Raw genomic sequence first — 26,487 nt, 5'->3', positions numbered from 1 at the left:
CATATGTTAGGCTCATATTGACAAGATAGTAAATATGAAATAGGTTTAACGTCCTACTGTTCTGCTCGGACTGGGTTAATGGAGATGTGAGGGAAATTTTGTTGCCTGGACAGCAGCGCTACGACCTACTCTTATATTGAATTGCAACTGCCAGGGATCATTTACCTCCACGGCACTGCATGCCAATATGTACACATGACCTCAGTTTTTCGTCCCATCCAAACGACTATACTTTGTCCCTTACCAGACCCCCTGTCCTGCACAAGATGTTAAAACTAGTCTTTGATACAATGGCTACTGACAATAAGCTCTACATTGTTTTATTATGTAATAGTTTCTCTCAAGAAATACCATTTGTGGTTAATGATGACTCTTGCAAAAAAATGTAAAAAGTAATGTTACAAAATTTTGTGGAAAATATATGTATTGGATCCATCCAGCTTTGTTATTTTAAAAATAAAGTTGTGTAAAATTCCTGAGTCTTGTGATACCGACAGTTAGATCTGACTTGGTTCATGTCCGCTTGTCATGTTATCTTCGACTTTGTTGATGTGACTTGTCTATTGTAGTGACACCTAGTGGTTATTTCTTTTCAACTGGGCATTATAACTATTGTATACTGGTGATTTATTGCCATGATATATAGACCGATAATTGCCCCAAATTGGCTGTCTGTCAGGGCAATATTGTCTGTAATGCCCAGTTAATTGAACCAGTCTGATACAATGTTTGTTTTGTTTGTAACTTGATCCATGGTTTTGTTATTGTTGTTGGTAAGAGAGAGAGAGAAATGGGGTTTAACATCCACTCAACACAAACTAGGTCATTTCGGGACTAACATGTGGTTCAATTTTAATTCAGTAATTTGCTTGCACGTAGGGGTCTTTATATAGGGTTCTGATACATGTATGGTTATATCTTCTAAAATGGATAGCATAACTTTTAAACATACATGTAACTTTTGGAATGAATTTCTTTTTAGAGATTCAACTTTCACTATGCTATGGAGTTTGAAAAAGATTCAAAATGCCTTTAATGAGAATCAGCCATAATTTATTCATCTGTTGCTAATTATAAGGTTGGACTAATAATCTCTAGGATATTTGTACTAATTAATCTAGTGTGTCTAATTAACATGTCATTCCTACTTTCAATTTATTATCACATAGTTTTATCTAATTGTTGCTAATTGTTGAAAACAAGACTATAAATCAATTACTCTGTCTGATTCCGATCTTTAGTCCAGATTTACAAGTCTCCAATTTAAATGTCAAAATATACAATGTTACTGACACAGTATTAGTCCAGAATTACAAGTCTCTAATTTTAATGACACTATATAATAAATAACATAAATGTTACAGCAATGTTTATGTCTAGTTTAAATTACAATACACAATATATACTAAATTGTGCAATGCTGGGAGGAGAATTTTGTCTTGGCAGCAACAATTCTACCAACTCTGTATCTGTTACTGCCACAATCTTTAAACAAGTTCAGTTACCGGTGGAACAAAAAAGTCACTGGGACTAAATTTCCCAGGTGTGGCACTTAACGAGCCTTCACAGAAAGTGTGCTGTTTGGCTGTTGGAATTGTCATTGTCTTGGCAATATTTTCGACCTCGCATTATTTCACAAATCAACAGTAAATTTTTAACCCAGTCCGGTGGAAAATGAGAATTTGTTGTTTCTTGTCTTCTACCAGTTGATATTTGATCCGAGGTTAGAACTTGAGTTAAAACAGAAAATGTTGATTATTTTAAACCCGAGAGTAAAACATGTGTTTAAACCATCAAATAATTTAACACTTCACCAATTAAAAATACTTGGTCTTGGCGTTTAAGGACAGCTGGAAGTACTTCTCAAATACTTGGCCGATTCTTTATTTTGGCATGATTTGAATCGTAATGGTGGTAATTTAGGCAACATTTGACATTTAAAGACAGACCGTTTCGGATGCTAAATACCAAGAACTGGATTTGATGGAGAATCTGTCAGAATTAATCATTGCATGGTTATGTTTTTTTTCCTTATTTAAGAAAGAATGTTTTTTTGGATGGAGATATGGGCATTGTTAAAATACCTTCATGTTAACGTCTGAAATTGATTTTATGGCTTCAGATTATTGTAAATGGTTGATGACGAGAGCCAAGACAATTAAATATCCTGGCTTCAATAAACTTTAAAAATCTGACAAAACATGGTCCATAAATTGTTTATGGTTTAGCATCAATAAATTAAAATGACAACAACGATTCAATATTTTTCCATTTCAATTTTGATGTTTTCTCTGAGAAACCGGTATATGTTCTATTTGAGTCAAGTGGTGTGGGTTCGATTCCTAGCTTGTACGTGACAAGGAGTAGGGTTTTCTGTCCATCCTCACGAGTTTTCTGTCCATCCTCACGAGTTTTCTCCGGACCCTCCGGTTTCCTTCCACTACTAAAATCACCTACATGTATGCCCATGTGAATTAGAATAAAATGAAATGAAATGGAGTTTAACGTCCTACTGTTCTGCTCCTAACCTGGGCTAATGAAGACGGGCATATGCCATACAGTGTGCTATGAGGGAAACTTTGCCCGGACAGCGGCACTACGGCCTACCCTTATATCGAATTCCAACTGCCAAGGGATCTTTTACGTGCACGCCAATGTGTACACGGGACCTCGGTTTTTCGTCCCATCCGAACGACTAGACAGCTTTCCTTGTCAGCCCCTCCGTCCTGTAGAATTAGAATAAAATTGAAATCACGTTAGTCCTGAAATGACTTAGTTTGTGTGTTGATGAATGTTAAACCTCTCTCTCTCTCTCTCTCTCTCTCTCTCACTAGAGTACCATTTATTTTATCTAAGATTAATTGTAATGTTTTAATACGGTGTATTGTATTTTCGATTATTTGAGATTCTAAAAAAATCTTTTTTTCGTTCCATCTCGACCTCTATGAGAATAAAATGAATATATTTCATCAGGTGTGAGAGAGACGAGACAGGTAGAATACCTGATAACTACCAGAGTTAAAACAATAACACAGGTGTTGATTAACAAACTACAGGTGTAAATGGCAGAAACATTGTTGAAAAGATAAGATAACTATTTACCGTGGGATATATGTAAAACATTTGGGGTTAGAAAATTTGTATACAATGTCTTGAATATCCTTCGAAAGGGATTTATAGACGAAAGGGATTTATAGACGTACACTAAATTCCTATTCAGATCTGTTAACATTTAACCTTTGAAAGGGGTTTTATAAACAAATTTCTAAATTTAAACTAATGAAAATTTCTAAATTGCTAAAATCATAAGATATTGTTAAATATCTGTGAGCAACCTTTGAAAGAACTCTCAGGGAACCAACTCCATACCATTGAGGCACTGTGGCTCTAAACATGAATAATGATTTGTTCATTTTAAAAATTTAATGATCCAATATTTTCTTGAAAATTTGATACCAAAATATGTGAGCCAGGTTTCTTAGCTACGTGTATGTTGGCTCCTCAGATTAGAAGTGGTACATAAGAAGAGGTATCATGTCTTATCCAGAAAGAATGCACTCTTTAAACCAGAAATGGTATTTGGAGTTCCAAAGAGAGTAATCTCACCTAACCCCATGCACGATTAATATCCATTTTCATAGCTAACTGAAGCCATAACATTTCATGATGAAAAATAAATTGATATTTTATGTAAAGTTGATAAAATTATTGAATTTTTAAGAAACACTTATTGATATCCATTTTCATAGCTAACTGAAGCCATAACATTTCGTGATGAAAAATAAATTGATATTTTATGTAAAGTTGATAAAATTATTGAATTTTTAAGAAACACTGTATCGACAGTTGTACAATATAAAAAATATTAAAAGTTTCTGAAATTATTGAATTTTTAAGAAACACTGTATCGACATTTGTATAATATTAAATATTAGACGTAGGTTCGCTTTCTAAACTTATTGAATTCAAGAAAACATTTATCGACATCTTTCTATCTGTATATCCTTTCTATATTATTCATCGATTTCTCCTGACACCATATTGTATAGATGAACTGGGAGTATATTGAAATATACCCATATTGACCTGGTTTATTGTGAAGAAACCAACAAAAACCACTTATTCTTTTATTTCATAATTCAATTGCTCGACCCGATCTCGTGGTTTTATTAACCTACGATGATGAAAAGTTTTATTGGGTTAGGATAATCAAAATCTTTCATACTAACTGAATTATTATACGAGTCGATTCATTTTCTGTTCCTGTTTCTATAAATGTACGAAATGATGATCTGTTTTGTATGAAAATTCTCGTAAAATATATCGGTATTCATATCCTATAGAAATACTCAGTATGTATCAGTTATTATACAAATATAAACTCGATGAAGAAAAGCTAAAAATAAAACAAAGAGCCCAAGTACCATGTATATAAAGGGACGATGTTTTAACGTCCTACTTTTCTGCCCCAATCGAGTTAATTAATTAATTAATAAATCTTAAAATTAAGTTGATTGATTCAACTTATTTTCAAAATAAAAATAGTCAAGTACATTTTTATTATTCTTTTTAAAATTCAACATATAAGAATTGCGGACTTTAACTTTAACCTGTTTTTGTGGGAATATTTGGTATTACATGTATATGTAGAGGTTATATAATGTGAGGTTAATGGTTGCTAGTTTTAGAAAGTTTTTAAACTTTATCAGGTTGTTTTACAAGTTTTATGATTTTTTTGGTTACATGTATATCAAGATGTTATATGTACCTGTAATCAGTGATCTGTAATGCTGGGTTCCCTCTATCACGATTCGTGCTACGATTGAAATCGTGGTTTTAATCGTGGTGATCCTATCAGGTCTTATCATATATTGAGGTCAGTCATAGCAATCGTGTTGATCGTATTGAAACGTATCCGAACATATCTGTACTAGATAGTGAACTCAATAGAGACAATCCTATCGTAACGCATCGTACTACGGTGGGAACCTAACATAAATATTCTGTCTTGGAGAAATTAAACAGGAATTATTTGAAAACTGTACATATAAATAAAAACTTATGTTATGACTTATCTTTTTATTTAATTCTCCTGTTAAAAAATGAAAGTTTATAACTTCAGTTAAAAATATCTATAAATGATTTTAGTACTTTTTTTTTTCAAAATTTACCTTTCTCATCAAATAGATAAGTTAGATAGTAGGTGTATTGTATATATATATATATATATATATATATATATATATATATATATATATATTACAATAGGTAAAAACTTGTATGAGTGTTTACACATGGTATAGTAAGGTAATGACTGTGTTCCGTCTCAGCGAATTCGCCTGAAGGGAAACACATCGTCACTGATGAAGCACACAGATAAATTGTGACGTCTATTGTCAGACTTCAAGTTGATTTGGTTCAACATCCACAGAAAATTGTTTTTTTTTTTGAATAAATTTTCATAATGAATAGATTTTTTTATTGGGAAAGAGAAAATAAGATGATTCTCTCTGCCTTGACATCTTTGTCAATAAAATTATTCATTTTCAAGTGGCCGTCTTCTTTTCACGTTTTGAGTATTTAACTTTTTAATGGTTTTCTCAATTTCTATATAAGTATTTTAGACAATTGTGTTATTTTTGTTTGAAGTACCTTACATATGTATTTATGCTCCGATTATAAATATCTTTGATTTGTTAATTGTTTGTTGTATGTAGGTAATTATTTACCTATATACCTTTCTTTCAAATATAAATGTGAATTGGATGCACGAACTCGTTACACCCATTCGTAAAGCTAAAGACATGAGTGAAGGAACAGAAATAAAATGAAATGGGGTTTAACGTTTCTGCTCCGAACTGGGCTATGCCATACAGTGTGCTATGAGGGAAATTTTTCTCGGACAGCGGCACTACGGCCTACTCTTTTTTCGAATTCCAACTGTCCTGTCAAGGGATCTTTTACGTGCATGCCAATGTGTAGCCTAAACGGGACCTATGGTTTTTTTTGTCCCATCCGAACGACTAGACAGCTGTCCTTTAAAAGACAGTATTAAAACTCCAGTTTTAAATTTAAGAGACGTTCCTCGAAAATTTTATCAAAAGTCATCAGAGAATGGTATTGAAATAAACTAAAAGCCAATTTCTCTATCACTTTCTCACTTTAAGTGAGTAATTTCCGTTTTACAATAGGTACAAAAATCCCTTTGATGTATATACAAAAGGTAAATACCCTAGAAATTAGCCAGGTACATTGTGGGAACCTTTAAAAGTAAATGAGTCAATAATAATACAACCGATCTGATATTTGTTCAACTTTCATCTTATTTTCATTTACAGGTGTCAAAAATATCTTATCAGATGTTTTACAGGTAAAAAGTTCAATCCTTAAATTGACGACAGGAAATTGAGATCGTATTAGGGAGTGGTCTAGGTTTATTTTGAAAGATCCAAATTTTAATTTAATGATGGGCTTTTTTGATCCACTGCAGGTATATACAGGCCTTTGATTGACTACATGTATATCGTTTGTACAGGTATAGATGTAGATCTATATTATTGTATTGTGCAGGTATTGCCCTCAGGTAAACAAACTTTTATCACAAGTTGATCGTTTCGTTAAGCTCTGTGTTTACCTGGAGGTCAACGATGAAAGATCACAGGTGATAAGAAATACCTGTTAAAGTAGTGAGGAAATGGAAAACAAACTTGACTGATAACATGGATAGATCTCTTTGTATTGGGTCAAAAATAAAATTGTCGAACTCATTAGATTTATATGTTGATTGGTTTCATGGGATGACAATCTGTCTTTGTTTAAAGTTTTACTCTCCAGATGAAAATGAAATTAAATGGAGTTTAACATCCGATTGGGCAAATGAAGATCTTTTACATGCATGCCAATGTGTACATTTTTTCGTCACATTCAAACGACTAGACTCTGATAAGGGGAAACCACATCGGAAAATCTTGATGAACTTTCTCGGCCAATGAGGGGATCGAACACGCGACCTCCAGACTAGCGAGCCAGCGTCTTACCCACTTATCATCTCCCGTGGCTTCCAATTTTCTAAGACATCATTAAAAAAAACATATATATATTGAGAACTATGGAAATATATAAAATTGATTGAGAGTAACGACTATAACTGAAAGTGACTTTGTTCTGTTTAGAAACTTTTGATTATAAGAATGTTGATCATTAACGTCTGGTAGACAGTTTAAACACTATTTGCGATCGTAGAAAAAAACAGGGAAAAACTGTTTTGTTGATATCGTTGAAACATTACTAATAGCATGTTAATTACTTTAGTATATAGCTTCTTCAAGAAAAACTTTGAGTTACACAAAAACAACATCTTACATAAAGAGGTTTAAATTACTTAACAGTCAGAATCTAAGATATATCTGACAATAAATATAGCAATTTCTCGAGTCGGGCGGGGGGGGAAGAGAGGCTTTAGTTAGGCTTTTATTGAGGTTTGACGAGTCGAGGGAGAAGAAATGCACTTTCTTGGTTCGGGCATTAGTTAGGCTTTTATTGAGGTTTGACAACGAGGGGTGTTGGAGAAGAAATGCTTTAATTTTACGAGTTAAGAGGGTGGGTAGGCTTTAGTCAAGAATTTGGTAAGATTTTGAAAGCAGATTATTTATAAATTTATTATGATTTAAACTTGTTTAAACATCTGCTAAAATTCTGTGTATGATCACAATTTGTTCAGTATTAACGGCTACAGTAGAAAAAGTGCATTGATAGAAGTATTTCTTTAACTGCACTTGTACAGTCTCGGGCCTGTAGTGATACAGCCTTCCCTATAGAATTGTGGCCTGTGCGAGTACGATGAAGACCATATCTGCTGTATGTAAGGAGTAAAACATGCCAACATTTTCTACATTGTGATAAATGAAAATAAACCCAAATGCACACACCCACAAACATGTAACCCTCGAATCAGTAAGATTCAGATGAGATTATTAATACGTTATCTACTGTGGACAGAACTTCTGAACCCCGACCACCATCCTTATTATAATTGGCAGAAATACAGTGAATGTAGCATTAATATTTACGAGTATTTTGAGCGGTGTTATTGTTAGACAGTGCTGCCATCTTGTACAGCTGTTGTTCTTGTATATCATCATTATTTCTATATTCTGAAGTTTCAACATGGTAAACAGATTTCACACTGGCCTGGATATAGTTGTATTTCTGTTACCAGCATTTGTCGTGGTCTTTCACTGAATAGCTATGAAACACAATAAATACATTTAAAGTTGTCCGACTGGTGAAGTTTTTAACTGAAAGCCTTAATGCAACTTCCAAACAAATTTGAATTAGGTTTACATTTGTAAGAAAACCCTGCTTCGAATTCATAAAGTTAATTCAAGGAACTTGTGTTCAAACGGAAAACCTGTGGGTGTTGATCTATCGCTGGGCTCTACGTTACAACACAGGATGTGAGATTTTGTGACAATCCCTCAGGGATAACTGAAATCAAACAAAACAAGTTGTTTTTGAACAGACTTTAATATTTTGCGCTGATTTGCTTCTGTAGGTTTATGACACTTGACCCTGATTAAGATAATAATGAAGATGTTTTCCGTGAATAGTTGCCGTTAGCGACAGGTTATTTTGAAAGGTATCAATAAAATTAAATTGATTGGTTTAGCCTGAAGGCGTAGAAATCATACTGTTTAGATATATGCATGGATATTGACTTTCATCTTTGTTGATACAAGAGACTCAAAACGTATTCCTTTATCCCCTCCCTCAGTTTAATGGATTTTACCACAATCAATAGCTAAACATGAAACTTAACTAAATATTGGATGGATTCATTGTTTAAAATAGGTATATTTTTATTGTGATATTTTTTCTCCCTCAATCAATCATTCACAATTAACTATAATAAAGGAAAAATGAGTCAATATGAATCATGAAATATTACCATGAAGAAATTGTCACACTAAATTTTTGAGTCATTGCGTTCAGTCTGTCAGAAAATATTTATTGATATTTATGGATTAAAGCCACAGATAGTAATATGAATTTTGCACGGTTTAACCCAGTTCATATTAATTGTTTAACATTTAATTAAGAAGAAAACAGAATATTAACAGTAGATAATCAACTAGCTTGGATTTAGTCTGATTAATGAGAGAGAGAGAGAGAGAGAGAGAGAGAGAGTTCAATTTTAATTCCATAATTCGCTTGCGCGTAGGGGTCTTTAGCAGTGAGAGGAAACCGGAGGACCCGGAGAAAACCCACGAGGTGGAACAGGCAACCCTACTCCTTGTCACGTACAACCGGGAAATCGAAACCACGCCAGTTGACTCAATGACAGACTTTATGATACAGCGTGCATGTGTAGGAGTGTAGGAGTAGAACGTTGAACCCCATTTCATTTCATTTCTTTTAGTGCTTCAGTACACTTGTGCATGTCTGGAGCACAGAAAATAGAAACGACCATATGTTTGGTTTTAATATAATAAAAAAATGGTATATCATTTCAATCCTGATTGGCATCACCGAAAAAGAAAAAAAAAATTACTCTCTCATTTTGTTACTAATTGGTAAACACCATCCTGGAGCAGTGATTGTTGACTTTAGATTGAGATTCTTTAATTGAATGCAATGAAATATTATATCTGTCCTCTCTCTCTGGTGGTGGCTTCCATGAGCTTTTCGAACCACACCTATTTTAATCAGTTGCCATAGTAACCTGTCATTGTTTTTGTAAGAGAACTATGCATGACATTCGGAAATCTCAATATTCTAATATCACTGATATTTAAAAATGAATTTCAGCTTGAAATAATCTGTAGCATTTAGCAAATTAATATCAGGATTGTTTTTGTGTTTTGTATATTTTTGTCATTGATACAATCAATTGATAAATGTTTTATCTACTATGTTCCACCATCTTGTTTTCCGTTATGTATCAAACATCAAAGTATTGTTTCCCTTTGATTAACGAACATGAAATGATTTAAAAGCGCATTCCCTTGATCAACTTTCTACTGTTACATGTTCCGTGTATCGTAAAAAATACAGATACACAGAAAGATACAAGGATTTGAGGCCTCCTGGGGAAACGATCTGTTTGTGTCCGCAAACAGAAAGTTGTTATATCAGACAGTAAAAGTATAAGTGACAATTCAAAAAAGTAATTGAATGTCATTAGATAAGAGAACACGAGAAAAATAGAAACAGTCCCTACATTTATGCGTGTTTATAAAAACATGGTAATGCACAGACTTATTTTTCTTTCATGTTCTCTTATCTAGTGACAGTCAATTTTTTTATGAATTATCTTCGAATGAATTATTAGTGAGCAGAAATTCGCCCATGTATCTGTTATCACCCCTCACTTCAGTCTGTTATATAGAGGAATAACTCGGGTTTCCTTTTGCGTTCTTCACTTTCGATTGTTGAAACATTGATTACGCATCTATCGTAGCAATTATCTCTGTGATAAAATAATATCTGGAACATGTTTAACCAGTTACATCACATATGTGATAATGACTGGCACCAATATTGTCCTTTAAAGTTCCTACTCCTGTTTTTCCGATGTTGCTTTCATAAACACATATGGAGACAGGGTCTATAGGCTTCTGCCTGTTCTCCAATCCAGTTTCTGCGAATAAATATTCTTTAGAAAAAAAAAAAAAAGTAGACACATGGTTTCAAAAATGACTATTGTTTAGATTTTTGATTGATAGTTAGTTTTTTTAATATCCCACTCATGTTGAATAATTTATAGTTTTAAGAATTCAACAGTCATTCACTCATCTGTCATCATGTATTATTTAAATTCACGATTGATCGTATCGGATGTATGATCGTATCGGATGTATGGAATAGATTTCATTTTACTCGTTAAATTATGTATAAAACTGCAGGTTCAATTAGTCCATTCCAGAATACTGAAGTGTGTAATGTTAATGATCAATGTAGAACTATTAAAATGTTTACGTGATTTTGTATAACAATCAGTCAGATTATTGTAACTATTGAAGTAGAAAATTTATTGTATAAAAAATCATAAAATTTTATGATCATATATGAATAAAACAAAAAACTGTACGGGGAACAAACGAATAAACAAGCATAATTGTAGGTACACAGAGATATAAAAACCTATTACAATAATATAAATAATTGGTATACAAAATCTTCTAAACATATTGCTACAAAGATACATACATAATTGGGGGATCACGTGGCTAAGTGGGTGAGGCGCTGGCTCGCTATCCTGGAGGTCGGGTGTTCGATCCCTGCATTGGCCGAGAAAGTTCATCCAGATTTTCCGGCGTGGTTTCCCCTTGTCAGTGGTGCAGGACGGAGGGCCTGACAAGGACAGCTGTCTAGTCGTTCGGATGGGACAAAAAACCGAGGTCCCGTGTATATATTGGAATGCATGTAAAAGATCCCCTGGCAGTTGGAATTCGATATAAGAGTAGGCGATAGTGCCGCTGCCCGGGCAAAATTTCCCTCATAGCACACTGTATGGTGTATGCCCGTCTTCATTAGCCCAGTATAAGAGCAGAACAGTAGGACGTTAAACCCCATTTCATTTTTTCATTTCATTTACATACATAATTATAGGTAGACAGATTTAAAATTACAATTACATAAATAATCAATATACATTTTAATAAATCTACAAAGACAAACAAACAAACATAATTATTGGTACACAGAGATTGAGTAATAATTACATACATAATCTATATAGAAAAGTGAGGGGGTGTCTGGGGGGTGGGGGGACAAGACTCTAAACTCTATTCCTTCTTTTGTACTATTTCTTCAATTTACAAAAAAAGTTTTAAAAACTTTTTGTAGTTATGTCAATGTGACTCAAGTTCTTGTATTTCACAAAATATTATAAATCTACGACCAAGTTGTGCTTGTAGAAATATCACACCAGACGACCATGTTCTGCCTGTAGACATATCACACCAGACAATCAAGTTGTGCCTGTAGAAATATCACGCCAGACCAGTTATATATTAATGTTATCTTATAACTTTTAGCGTAATGAGATTTTACTGTACGGATCAGTTAATACATGTATGTTGAACCAAATTTCCTGGATTCAGTTCTGTTTCAGGATAATTTAAAAAACAGATGTGTTCTGTAAAACATTAACTGTTGTGAAACTCAAAATAGGTCAGGAAAAGTATGTTCTTGAAAAATGATTGAACAAAAGCAATATAGTTTAACCTTCTACTTAATTTATTATGAGGAATGTTTTTTTTAAATTGTTTTTAGGGTGGGTGGGTGAGTGTTCGGTTCTGACAATGAAAATAGGCGTAGGCCCCTATTTTTGTGTAAATGTTGTGAATTATTGAAGTAGAAAAATGTACTATTTCAAAATGAACTTCGCAGTGTTGACTTGTTTAATGTCATTTCATAGTTCATTTGAGCTGATTTTGAAGTATTCATTATCCATGTGAATTTAAATAGAATTTGATCTGTTCTTGAAAAATTGACTAATCCTAATTCAATTAAATCAAATATACCTTTCCTCTAAAAACTGATCTCCACAAGGAAAAAGGTTATTGCCCCAAAAATCGCCAGATCCAAAATTTAATGGCCATTATTATTTATTAATCGCAATTGGCAGAAATGGGGGTCAAGAGTCCGTTCATCTGAACATACAGTTGCTGTCCACATTGTTAGGTTTATGTATGTCCATCAATCATATCAGCTGTATGATTTAACCAACATCAATCATGATTATTGTTTTTGTTAGACAACCTGTCATTGGTCAATGTATATGATGACAGACTGGTCACCACATGACCTACAACCTTCACAAAGGATAGAATCAAAATCTCTCTACTGAGAAAATATCATAAAATTTAAAATTAGAATATTTATGGAAGAGACGAAGAAGAATAAAATTGATAGAAATTGATTTACTGTATTGTTTACCAAATTAAATCTTCTTCTGCTTTTGCATAAATTTTCTATGTAATTGGATTGTGTGAGAAAACGTGCTGGATGGAGAATAACTCCTGAATCTGGGTCAAATCTATCAGGCCGTTAAGATGCGTATATTTGAACTAATTTAAAATTACCAAGGTTTTTAAGACAGGTTATTGAAGTGTTCACAAGAACTATAATCCAAACCAGTTTAACAAATTTTACCTTGTGGGAATATGGCGTCATTTTCCAGGAATATAGCTTACTGCACGTGCCCAAAGCAAGCTGGAACGGGTATTTTTAAACGAACCCATTCAGACGGCCAAAATAAAACAGCTTGTCAGAAAAGCCTGCTCGAAGACAAGAGGAGTGCAGACATTTTTAAACTGATTTATTTGCCCCACCTTTATGTTCAGACAACAAAGTTAAATTGGTTTTTCGATCACAAGATTTAATAAACCAATTACACTCAAGTGTTGGAGTTAAATTGGTTTTACGATCACAAGATTTAATAAACCAATTACACTCAAGTGTTGGAGTTAAATTGGTTTTACGATCACAAGATTTAATAAACCAATTACACTCAAGTGTCGGAGTTAAATTGGTTTTACGATCACAAGATTTAATAAACCAGTTACACTCAAGTGTCAGAAAAGCTATGTTTCCTAGAGGATTTATAGAAAATAAATAAAATATGAAATTAGAGAAAGATTATATGAATGATTTGAAGGATGCCTGGAAGAATCTAGTGTTTGACTGTTATAAAGTGCCAAGATTAATTTCAACTTGAAATGATCTTCGCCTCAAGTAAATTCAGTGTAAAGATACTGGATTGTGTTTCACTGAAAGATCTCCAGCATCTCTTCATCCAGCTCTCATTAAGCAGGAGGTCCCTGGTTTGAATCCATGGGATTGTCCTGTGTTTTTTGCCATTGTCAGTTGAGTGGGATGAAAAGTGTTTATTTATTCCAATCTTATGAAAAACAGAGGTCAGCCTATATGTACATGTTTTTGTTGGCGTGCACTTCATCGATGAGTACTTGCATCTGTCCAGGCCAGATTTTCTTCATAGCTCACTGTATGTTGTGAGCCCATCTTCATCAGCTGAGTTAATAAACCTCATTTCATGCAATATTTTCAGTATTTATCTCAGAAAATCTAGTAAGAAATTTCTTTCATAAAAGAAAATTTTAAATGTGAAATTGTGTCACACAGTATGTTGAGTATTTTTTTTATAAAATCTGGGGCAGTCACACATACTTCTGTCTTCAAAATGGTGAGAAAAAACATTTTTTTCTAGAATTTATTTTAAACACATGGCTTATAAAATATTTAATCATCTGAAAACATCTCCTGAGATTTATAACTCGTGTCAATATAAAAATTTAAAAGTAGTAAATTTAGCCGGATTTATTGTTTCAATCGACCATAAATTTCTCTCTGGATGAATGTTGCCACAAGTTGATAGAAACACGGATTTCTTTGATCCAATATTAATCAAAAGTATTTCGATGCCAATGTATATCAAATTTGTTTCCATGGTACATGTAGCAGCTGCCAGGTTTTATTAGAAAGGCTCTGGTTCTTGCTAAGCTGGTGGTTCCAGGTTCGATCCCTGTGTTGGTCGAGAAACAGTATCTACATGTAGTTGTGCAGAACAAACCCCCCAAAAAAAAATGTATTTATCTCACCATAGCTTTTAGTACTCTCTTAAAAATCACAAGCATTGGCAAAAATAAAACGGATTCTGCCTTAAGTTGACATAGTTTTACAATTCACATGGAAATTTACCTATAACGTTAACATTTGATAATCTTGTGGTTCCTAGTTCTATGCCTGTGTTGGCCCAGAAACACTATGTAGTTGTGTGGAACGGACAATAAAAACCTGAGTTCCCATCTACACGTTTGCATGCATGTAAAAGTTCCCATGACAATTGAAATTTGTAGCTAAGCGTAACTGTAGCCGAATAATTTTCCTCATGGAGCAGAAAAGTAGGACATTAAATACCACTAAATTTCAATTAATTTTATTTCCATGGTAACACAAGTATTATTAAATAGCATAACCTGTTTGTGTTATTCAAATTATAAAATAAATGAGAAGAAAAATATGATGATTCATTTATTGAGTGTAAACAACGCTTCTTCCTGAGTGTAAAAAAAAATATGTGAAGAATTTCAATAGGAAATAACAGATTATAAAAGAACCCTTGACAATTATCATTCGATATACATAAAAGAGTAGGCAGTAGCGCCACTATCCGGGCAAAATTCCCCTTGTAGCACATTGTATGGCATATGCCTATCTTTATTGATCTGCCGCTGCCCGGGCAAAATTTCACTCATAGCACACTGTATGGCGTATGCCCGTATTCATTAGCCTAGTTTAGGAGCAGAACAGTAGGACGTTAAACCCCATTTCATTTCCATTTGTTTATTGATCTAACTGGAGCAGAACAGTAGGATGTTAAACTCCATTTCATTTGTATTGTTTGGAATTCTGTCTGTGGGATGGGTATTCATTGATTCTTTTGTTATTCAAACTGAATGTGCAATTCCTGAATGAAATTACTCCCAATTAGCCGTCTGTGGTTTGTTAGATTGTGAATGTCATGTTCCAAATGACTCGTATTCGTATCTCATGACATTTTAATCAGTTATTGATAAAGATGCAAGTCACCCATCAGTCGACATCAAAAAAGGTCAAAATAGATTTAATCAAATTCTAGTTCTGCAATCAGAGCCATCTTTGTAGGGAACTAGATATACAGTGTCACCTAAAAGCACTGAGTGATTGTCCAGAAACAATACCACCTCATATGAATAGGTTCCTTCGTCATGTTCTTGGGGTATTGCTCTTTAAAAAAGCCAATAACCCCTTTACAGTACAAATTTTAAGCGTGCCACAAGAGGTGTCAAGTTATTGTCTGGAAACGATATCATATATGTACCTGCAATCTGAACTGGTTCCTTCTGCTTGACGGGGACACTCTTCAGAAAAAGGGTGGGGGGGGTGGATGGCTGAATGGTTAGCGAGCGCGCGCTGTATCATAAAGTCTGTCATTGAGTCGACTGGCGTGGTTTCGAATCCCCGGTTGTACGTGACAAGGAGTAGGGTCGCCTGTCCAACCTCGTGGGTTTTCTCCGGGTCCTCCGGTTTCCTCCCACTGCTAAAGACCCCTATGCGCAAGCGAATTCTTGAAATAAAATTAAACCATATGTTGGTCCCGAAATGACCTAGTTTGTGTCGAGTGGACGTTAAACCCCATTTCTCTCTCTCTCTCGTCAGAAAAAGGTCCATAACTCTGCCAATTCAAGTACAAGCAACATGAAAATTGGCATGTTTGTTCTTTGGACAATGACTGCTCTGATTGGTTAGTTAGCCAGCGACACATCTACTGAACAAGTGCTATTACCTCTTATGCTTTAACATTTTGACTTTATTATTCGTAAATTTAAAGAACTTGTGAATTTCTTTCCATGTTAAATTCAAGAGAAAGTCAAAATCTTCAATGTGTTAATTAGGTCCTAAGTGTGAGGTTTTTTTGTGTTTTTTTTAGCCTATTGTTTTCAACTGTATGAAAAGGTCAATATTTAAGTGTTTTTCTGGTCTTTTATTTTATCTAGACCTGAAGTATTAGTTGGGTATTTATTACTTTCACAGATTACATACAAGTCAACTGTTTAAAATGTCAAAGGTTAACTGTCAAAGGTTAAAGGTCATGTATGTAACCAGTAGTAAAATAATACTCCTTGCAGTATATTTTGTAACTGGGTTAGTTGACTAATTGGTTTATTGTGTGTGCTTGAGATCATGAGTTTGTCATGGATGCAAGTGTTGTGGGTTCAATCCCAAGCTTGTACGTGACAAAGGGTAGGGTTGCCTGCCTACCCACTTGAGTTTTCCTTGGATTATCCAGTTTTTATCAGTTGCTTATTAAAGACACTTGTACGTGACAAAGATTGGGGCCTTCCGTTTCCTCCCACCACTAAATATCCCTATGTGCAAGCAGAGTTTGTATTCAAATTGACTGTGAAACCCCATCTCTCTCTTTAAAAGGATTGTAGGATTGGAGAAATAAATAAAGGCATTCCTTTAAGTTTCTCTGCGTCCTTCCATTTTTTATTCAAAAATAATCAGTAAAGTGTTACCAGACGTTAGTCCCAAAATGTCCTAGATTGTGTTGAACCCTTTCTTTTTATTAGGAAATAGATAAAGGCATTCCTTTGATATGAATTCCCATTCCTTTGATATGAATTCTGTATTGATTCCATTCAAGATGTCTGATGTAGGCTGAACTTAGCTTCTGTCCATCGAGACCCTCCCCGATCAAAGACATATTGACAACAAAACAGCAAAAATTCATAACTTCATGGTTCCTTTACAACTACTTGTCGACCTTACTTGATCCCCAACTGAGGTTTGATATAAAAAGACTGGTCGTCCCTGAAGGTGGTACACGTTTTACTATGTTTATAAAAAGACTGGTCGTCCCTGAAGGAGGTACTTGTTTTACTATGTTTATAAAAAGACTGGTTGTCCCTGAAGAAGGTACATAAAAATATCTTATTGAAATATATAATGCATCTGGCTCAAATCTTGTAAAGAGAGTCCCAACTGAAAGTCTGTAAATATGGTATTTGGTTGCATGCAGAGGCGACGTAGCCTAGATTTTGGAAAGGCAGGAGGCGTAAAATGTTGATTGCAGAAATGCAGATTTATGGAGACAGTGGGGTTTAATTTGAACTAGCATATTTCTGTACTGTCTATGTAGTTTAATGGACACATCTGGTAAATTTTTGAAAATTTTGACCTGAGGTACCCCCATCTCCTATGTCGGTTGAGTTTATATAAATATGAAAGTGAAACAAAATCTGTATATCCTTGACCTTTTATAAAACTGTAACTGTGAAGATCAAGCTCTGATTCTGCCTACGAGAACTGTTTTCAAGTAGAGAACTGTTCTCAAGTAGAGATGTTAAGTGAGAACTGATCTCAAGTGATGTATCATAATAATATCGTCAAGTGTTCTACAAAATATATTTGAAAATGATAATTTGCCATCAAAAACCCTAGAAAACCTTTAAACAGAAAACTATAATACCATACCAATTTGATCTTCTGGGGTTTTATGGGGTCAACAGATTTAACAATGTTTCTTATTAGAGTAAACTACCGTCACCGTCGTAGATTCGCCATCCATCATATTCTATTTTAGAAACTTTTGGCAAGATGAAGGCTATATATTGAAACACAATAAGCAACAGAGAATGACTAACACCTTTCAAAGATGCACCAACGGCCCCGCGGAGCAATATCCCTGCCTTTCAGATACTTTTAGAAATATTATATCAGCCACATCTGTGATACGATTTCAAACAGATGAGGCAAATCTACCCGGACACCTCACTAGACGTCTTGTCTTTCACTTCACCCCGAGTAGACGGTTCGTAATAATTCTACAAAAACAAAAAACACAGCAACCTCAAACAACGTACTCAGCATGATGGCCGACACACATGCAGGTAAACACATCTGCTAGGAACATCAACGGATTGTAAAATAGAGATTGAATCAGAATGAAAAACATTTTTGAGATAACTAGATGAATTGTCCACAAATTTTACTGACCATGACCAGATTTACGTCTGATGATTATCAGGAACTGTCTGTAGACAAGATGTTGTTATTGTGTTGATGATTTCACTCACAGATGTATCAGATTTAACGCCGTCTGTATTCAATATAAAGGAAAGCAGTGGTCTGAATTGGCATTTCGGTACCTCAGACTCAGATATCACTCTAACCCTGGGATAAACTTGTACTCGTATTATAAAGAAAAGTAGACAAAGTGTTTAATTGGACTTGATCTTTCTGTCTTTGGCTTCTTTTAGAAAGGGATTGTTTAGACTTCCCTACTCTTTCCCCCTAGTTCAGTTGGGATGAAAATAATGAAACACACTTGTGTGCACGTAAAAAAAACCTTGACCGTTGAAAATGGAAGGAGAGTAAGTAAAGATACTGCTGCCCAGACAAGATTCTTCCACCGTCCATTGCTCAAGTAAACATAAAAATGAATATGTTAGTCTAAACCCCCATGCCTAAATCTCTGAAGGCCCTCCAGCTGGTGGTGGACTCTCAACTCCACTCCCTAAACCCCATACCTTAATCTGCCCCCTGGTAATGACAATTAAACTATGAATCATTGTTCAGTCAGTCCTACTATAATCTTTAATTAAAAGGGGCTGTTATAAGGGATGATTATATAACTTGTCTCCGCTATAATCATCAGATGAAGCAGACTTTAAACCCTAAATACACACAAACAAATGGGATGAGTATTACAAAATAAAATTTACATAAGGCCACACCTATTCGATTTACTGTTTTTCGGGAACCACCTGGAAAAAAGACTTATTTGAAAACCCAAAATACTTGGTGCAATGTTTAATAGATTTTAGTTCCCTATTTTAAATTTTTAAATTTTAAAAAAAACATCTTTCACATAATTTATGTGGCTATATATTTATCAGGGGACAAGGAGTAGGGTCGCCTGTCCAGCCTAATGGGTTTTCTCTGGGTCATCCCGTTTCCTCCCACTGCTAACGACCCCTCCACGCAAGCGAATTAATAAAATAAAATTTAACCATATGTTAGTCCCGAATTGACCTAGTTCGTGTGAGGTGTAGGTGAAACTCTCTCTCTCTCTGTTGATCAGGGTCCCTAAGAACAGAAAATCAATTTGTTGTGACCTAGATAACAGATGCAGACACATTGAGAAGGGTCTAGAACCTTTTGTTACAGATTTCTACAGATCCTTGATATCATTGTTAACACAGATGGCCTGTCAACCCCCTTCCTCTCTTTACGGACTCCTTGTAATTAAAGAATATAAAGGGTTGTTTATTAAGATTTCAGCCTCACTGTCTTCTCTTACGAATATATCTTGAAGGGTATTATTATAGGGATTTATGGAATCTTTTGTGGGGCTACGATTTTAATTGTTTATAAATAATTTCATCACATTCGAGTAACACATGACACAATTATTTGGAATACATATTATTTGGAATACAAATTTTGTGGGGCTACGATTTTGTGGGACTATGATTTTGTGGGGCTACGATTTTAATTTCATCATATTCAAATAACACATGACACAATTATATGGAATAAAAGTTACTTGAAAGATTTAGAAACGTCAAAACGTCGCCACCAGAAATAAATCCTTTTAAGTAACTTGTATTCCATACAATTGAGATTTTAATTATTTACTGAATACATATCTATGTATGTAACTGTTGAAACTATCAAAATGAACATAGTATAGTAATGAATCAATGACCATTTGTAACGTGTTAGAATCTACAGTACAAAGCGTACTCGTGGAAAAAGTCAAAATTACAAACTCCAGTCCAAAATTTGTGTGTTTTTCTCTGTGTGTTTTTACGAATGATTCGAGTTGGACATATTTGCCAAAAGATTTTAGAATTTGAACGTCAAGTTGTAGGGAGACTCAATCGTGTTAAAAGCTGTTAAATAGACTGACACGTCCAGGCTTGAATAAACGCAATATCATGATAGACTAACACGTCCAGGCTTAAATAAACTCAATATCAGGCTTTTCTACAAGTTCATGTTTAAATTGTCTTGTGACCTTGTTGCGAACTCGTGAGTCAATCGAAGGTTAAGCCAAATGTTGATTTTAGTCAGTGGTTGAAGTTGCATATGAAAGTTGTTGGTGTCTAATTTAAAAATAACCTTGGAAAAGGAAAAAATTGAAATGCTGTAAGAAATCTAATACAGTAATGAAATGATTTCCAGATGTATATTAATTTTGTAATTAAATAGCGTGAGTGGAAAAACTGAGGTCTAACAGTTTACATGTTGGTGTTAATTCTATCTGGCCAAAGTTCTGTACAGTGGGGCTTAATATCGGGGATATATTTAAAATACATCATGGTTTCCAATAATTACAAAAGTTAATTCTACCTGACCAGAGTACCTGTATATTGAGGTGTTAATATCAGGTTCCTGATAATTACAAGTCTTGATTCTTCATCTGAGATAATTCTATATGGTCAGGTGTTATATTAGGGATATCATGGTTCCTAATAATTGTATATATATGTTGTGTGATAATTTGTATTTGAAAGAAAAAAGTTTGTGACAGGTGCCTTATGTCAAGGTTTGTCAAATGGTAGGTTCCCACTGTCGTGCGATGCGTTACGATAGGATTGTCCCTCTGAGTCCAAGATCTGGTACATGCAGATACGTTTTATGCTAAGATTGTCCTCAATATATGATAGGATCACATCCATGATTACTCTACGAATTCAATCGTAGCGTGAATCATGATAGTGGGAACCTAGCATTAGGTAGTCCGAGTTCTGTATATTAAGGCATTAATTCACGGTTTCTGATAATTACCGTACAAAACTTGATTCCGAGTTATAATACATGTATATTTGACACCTGCGTCTGCTGTCTAATAACATATTGAATCTGGATAAAGACAGGTTTCAAATATCAGGAAGTTGTCAAGCGGATACATGTCATCGATTTTACCTACAGGTTACACCATGTTTTGTTGTACTACACAATTGATATTGAAAACACAGGATATTCCGTTGTGGTTTCCCCTTTGTCAGTGGTGTAGGATTGGCGTGCACGTTAAAGAACCCTGCAATAAGAGTAGGCCGCAGTGCCACTGTCTGGACAAAATTTCCCTTATAGCACACTGTATGGTATATACCTGTCTTCGTTAACTCGTTAACAGAACACAGTTTTTATGGGAAACAATTAGTGGTTTATTCTAAAACCGGGGGGGGGGGGGGGGGATTGGGTTGGATGACTGAATGGTTAGCGTGCACGCGCTGTATCATAAAGTCTGTCATTGAGTCGACTGGCGTGGTTTCGAATCTCCGGTTGTACGTGACAAGGAGTAGGGTCACCTGTCCAACCTTGTGGGTTTTCTCTGGGTCCTCCGGTTTCCTCCCACTGCTAAAGACCCCTACGCGCAAGCGAATTATGTAAATAAAATTAAACCATATGTTAGTCCCAAAATGACCTAGTTTGTGTCGAGTGGACGTTAAACCCCATTTCTCTCTCTCTCTCTCTATTCTAAAACGATAGGAGGATACATGTCGAAACGTTGTGCTTTTAGAATAAAACAGTGATTGTTTCCCATAAAAATTCTGTTCTGTTAATGTGTTTCCCAATCGCTAAAAGCCACTTAAAGATTTTGTTAGCCCAGTTGGTGCAGAAAAGTAGGATGTTAAACCCTATTTCATTTCATCTTTTCTCCCCTCGTACAACAAAATCCTTGCGGAAGGAAGTTAATGCCCGTCTGCTGTAAGTAAGTTGACCTTCATCTTAATGAAACCATCCATTTGCTTTTATAAAGAAACGCGTTCTAATTACTGGCGTTAAGTTACAGACTTGATCAACATAACACACAACACATGTTATGCGCTTCAACGAAAACAGGCCTGTTGTAATGTTTCAACATAGTCGCACAGTTTAAACACCAGCCATATGGCTGTATAATATGACCTTTTGTAATTCAAGACGGCTGCAAAGGTTTAGTTAGAATTTCTCACAAGTGAGTAATAATTGGTCAGAAATATGGAATTTTCTTCTCAATATGAAAATTTCAGGGTGTCTTCACCCCCAACACTACCGCAAATACACTAATCGAATCCATACGCCTGAAACAAAGAAACATGCGCAGGGATATATTAACATTTGTGTTATTTGGTTAGTTGTTGAATCCTTTGCTTGCAGAAGATCGCTAAAATATTTATATAAACATTATTAGGGCTAGGTTGTTTATGCTAGAAAGACTGCAGTATAATGTTTGAGAGGGAGAGAGAGAAAGAGAGAGAGTTTAATATCCACTAGGTCATTTCAGGACTAACATGATTCAATTTTGTTTCCTTAATTCACTTGTGAAAAGGGGTCTTTAGTAGTGGGAGGAAACCGGAAGACCCAGCGAAAACCTTCTCACTACAACCGGGGAATCAAAACCACGCCATTTGACTCATTGACAGATCTTATGATATCCAACCCCCAGACATCTTGAATAGAATTAAAGGAATGGGAATTCATATCAAGAGACTACCATATGGTTCAATTATATTTCAATATGCTATTTTTCATGTAGTTGAGTTGTTTACAAGAACGTAGAATTAACGAAGCTTGTATAGATCTTGTTGCCACACTGATATAAAATATAAAACACACATTTCAAATTAACATACCTTGTAATAAAGGGGAGGTGTAATTGAAAACAAGGTCAGGTAGGGAGACAAGTGGACACACCTGCGTCTGGTCAAGGGTATAGGATCAAGTTGGCTGGTCAATGAACCATGACTGTAACAATACCTGGTCAGATTCACAATACCATGACCATATTTCTTTGTGTACAATCATTGTTTATATCAAAGATCCAGTGTAGGATGTTAAACCACATTTCATTTCATTGTTTAATTAAATCAAGGTTGGGATAAAGTTCCTGTCTGAAATAAGTCTAATGGAAAAAACATTTACATTAACTCTTTGTAAATGAAATCGACTTAAGTAAAATATTTTTTTAATTTACAAAAGATTTCTAATTAAATGTAAAGGAGACAGTCTGTGTACCACCATCGAAGGGGGTTGGATGACCGAATGGTTAGCACGTGAGCGCTGTATCATATGGTCTGCTAAAGACCCCTACATGCAAGCGAATTATGGAAATAAAATTGAACCATGTGTTAGTCCCGAAATGACCTAGTTCGTGTCGAGTGGACGTTAAACCCCATTTCTCTGTCTTTCTCCACAACCATTAAAATTAAATGGCTAGAGGTACATGTATAACACATACTTATGGGAGAATAATTACTAGTTTATTTGGATGACATTTCGAAAGGATAATCTCTCTCGTACTTCAAGCAAATTATTTTGCTGTTCTTGAATCCATCTTGTATTGGGGGGTTGGATGGCTGGATGGTTAGCGTGCGCGCGCTGTATCATAAAGTCTGTCATTGAGTCGACTGGCGTGGTTTCGAATCCCCAGTTGTACGTGACAAGGAGTAGGGTCGCCTGTCCAACTTCGTGGGTTTTCTCCGGGTCCTCCGGTTTCCTCCCACTGCTAAAGACCCCTAAGCGCAAGCGAATTATTGAAATGAAATTAAACCATATGTTAGTCCCGAAATGACCTAGTTTGTGTCGAGTGGACGTTAAACCCCATTTCTCTCTCTCTCTCCATCTTGTATTGTATTGGGCAATGATTTGTTTTATATGAAACAGTGTTTGTGTTCTCATATTCTGTTTGGTATTTTAATTTAAAGCCAGTATTTTATGGGATTATGTTTTAATAACGAAGTGGATTACAAGATGTGTTATTGATTTGAATCAAATGTTAAGTATTCTATAGCCGAAGCTAAGTCTGAACTTATCCTGATCAAAACTTACACAATATAATCACATAATATGTAGCAATATCCGAGCTCTACCTACTCACATACATAGCCAATACAACCACATACGTAACAATACAAACACATACGTAACAATACAACCACATACGTAACAATACAAACACATACGTAACAATACAACCACATACGTAACAATACAAACACATACGTAACAATACAAACACATACGTAACAATACAAACACATACATAGCCAATACAAACACATACATAGCCAATACAAACACATACGTAACAATACAAACACATATGTAGCCAATATTCATCTGAGTTTTACCTGTAGCTTGATTATATTTTTACCTACCTGTATATTGATTATAGTTGCGTAGATTAACCTAGATTTTAATTGTCACCACTTTTATTAATTTATTGCACAAGTGAGAATATAACAAAGCATGACCATTCAAAATGTGTAACCGTGACAAAATATATAACAGTGGCCCATGCAGGATTTGCAGATATGTGAGGGGAGGAGGGTTGGATGGCCGATTGGTTAGCGTGTGTGTGCTGTATCATAAGGTCGGTCATTGAGTCAACTGGTGTGGTTTCAATTCCCTGGTTGTATGTGACAAGAAGTAAGGTCACCTGTCCAACCTCATGGGTTTTCTCTGAGTCCTCTGGTTTCCTTCCACTGTTAAAGACCCCTACGTCCAAGTGAATTATTGAAATAAAATTGAACCATATGTTAGTCCCGAAATGACCTGGTTTGTGTCGAGTGGACATTAAACCCCATTTCTCTCTCTCTTTGTGGCCAAGATATGGACAGAGACAAACTTGACAAAGTACTAATTCCAGATATCACCGTTCTTTGCTTTATTCTGATTTTGTTCCCTGTAATTTTTTTGCACTGTCTTGGATGAAGTTTTTATTTGTTATGATCGATTTACTCAAGTTGTATTTTATTTGTATATTTACAGGTGAAGCAGGTGGTGCTACCTTAACGGAACGAGATGTATACATCATTGCCAGCGTGTGTGGAGTTATTATTATTACCTTATTAATTATACTTATTATATTTATCTGTCGTAGAAAGAAAAACCAAGGTAAGTCGTATATTATTTATAGGGGGTTGGGTGTCCGAATGGTTTAATATGTGCGCTTTAGATCATAAAGGTCTGACATTGAGTCATTTGGCATGGTTTCAATTAACAGCTTGTACATGACAAGGAGTAGGGTCATCCATCCAACCTCAGGGATTTTCTCCGGGTCCATCAGTTTCCTACCACAAACATCCAAACGTACACGCGAAGTATTAAAATAAAGTTGAACCATATGTTAGTCCCAAAATGCTCTATTTTTTGTCGAGTGGATGTTACACCCCATTTCTCTCTTTCTGTAGGGGGGTGGATGGCTGAATGGTTAGCACGTGCGTGCTGTATCATAAAGTCTGTCATTGAGTCAACTGGCGTGCTTTTGATTCCCCAGTTGTACGTGACAAGGAGTAGGGTTGCCTCTCCAACCTCGTGGGGTTTTTCCGGGTCCTCCAGTTTCCTCCCACTGCTAAAGACCCCAACGCGCATGCGAATTATGGAAATAAAATTGAACCATATGTTAGTCCTGAAATGACCTGGTTTGTGTTGAGTTAAACCCCCATCTCTCTCTCTCTCTCTCTCTCTCTCTCTCCTCTGTGAATCGAGTAGTTTTAAGTTTTTGATAAGTTCTATGTCCAATAGAACAAAAAAAAAAAATGCCACTTGTGTCAAATATTTCCATATCTTCCTCTCCTGTTTCATACGGAAATATTCCAAATGGTTTAAAAACAAAGGGACATCTCTTTACTGTTAAAAGTAACTTCCCATTGTCGAATCTCACACTGCAGTTGTTATGGCAACCACGAGATCTTCAATGTCTGAGTAAATAAAATGTTTGTTTGTGGTGGGTTCGATAAACTTCAGATTATCCAGCCTTGTATCTCATCACGGAAACTAGACTTGTTTTAGAACGGACTTCCTTGCACTTCAAAAATCCACAACCGCGACTCTCTTTTACATATTTATGTGACATCGAATGAAAAAACAGAATGTACGAAATTCCTTTTGACACAGAAATAAACACATGTCCATTGTTTC

The 26,487-nt window shown here is 35.1% G+C and overlaps 1 protein-coding gene across 3 annotated transcripts in view; it reads left to right on the top strand.

The window, feature by feature from the left end:
• The window catches only part of LOC126830951 (hemicentin-2), a 112,422-nt gene that overhangs the window by 74,052 nt on the left and 11,883 nt on the right, over window positions 1-26,487 (top strand). For all 3 annotated transcript variants that reach the window (XM_050561492.2, XM_050561491.2, XM_050561490.2), the window contains exon 16: window positions 25,336-25,461. In XM_050561492.2, the coding sequence (XP_050417449.2) occupies window positions 25,336-25,461 (126 nt within the window). The remainder of the gene's footprint in view (window positions 1-25,335; window positions 25,462-26,487) is intronic.

This window comes from Patella vulgata, chromosome 8 (assembly GCF_932274485.2).
Source record: "Patella vulgata chromosome 8, xgPatVulg1.2, whole genome shotgun sequence".
Lineage (NCBI taxonomy): Eukaryota > Metazoa > Mollusca > Gastropoda > Patellidae > Patella > Patella vulgata.
Note: the sequence above shows the minus strand (reverse complement) of the source record. Positions and strands in the feature narration are given on the sequence as shown.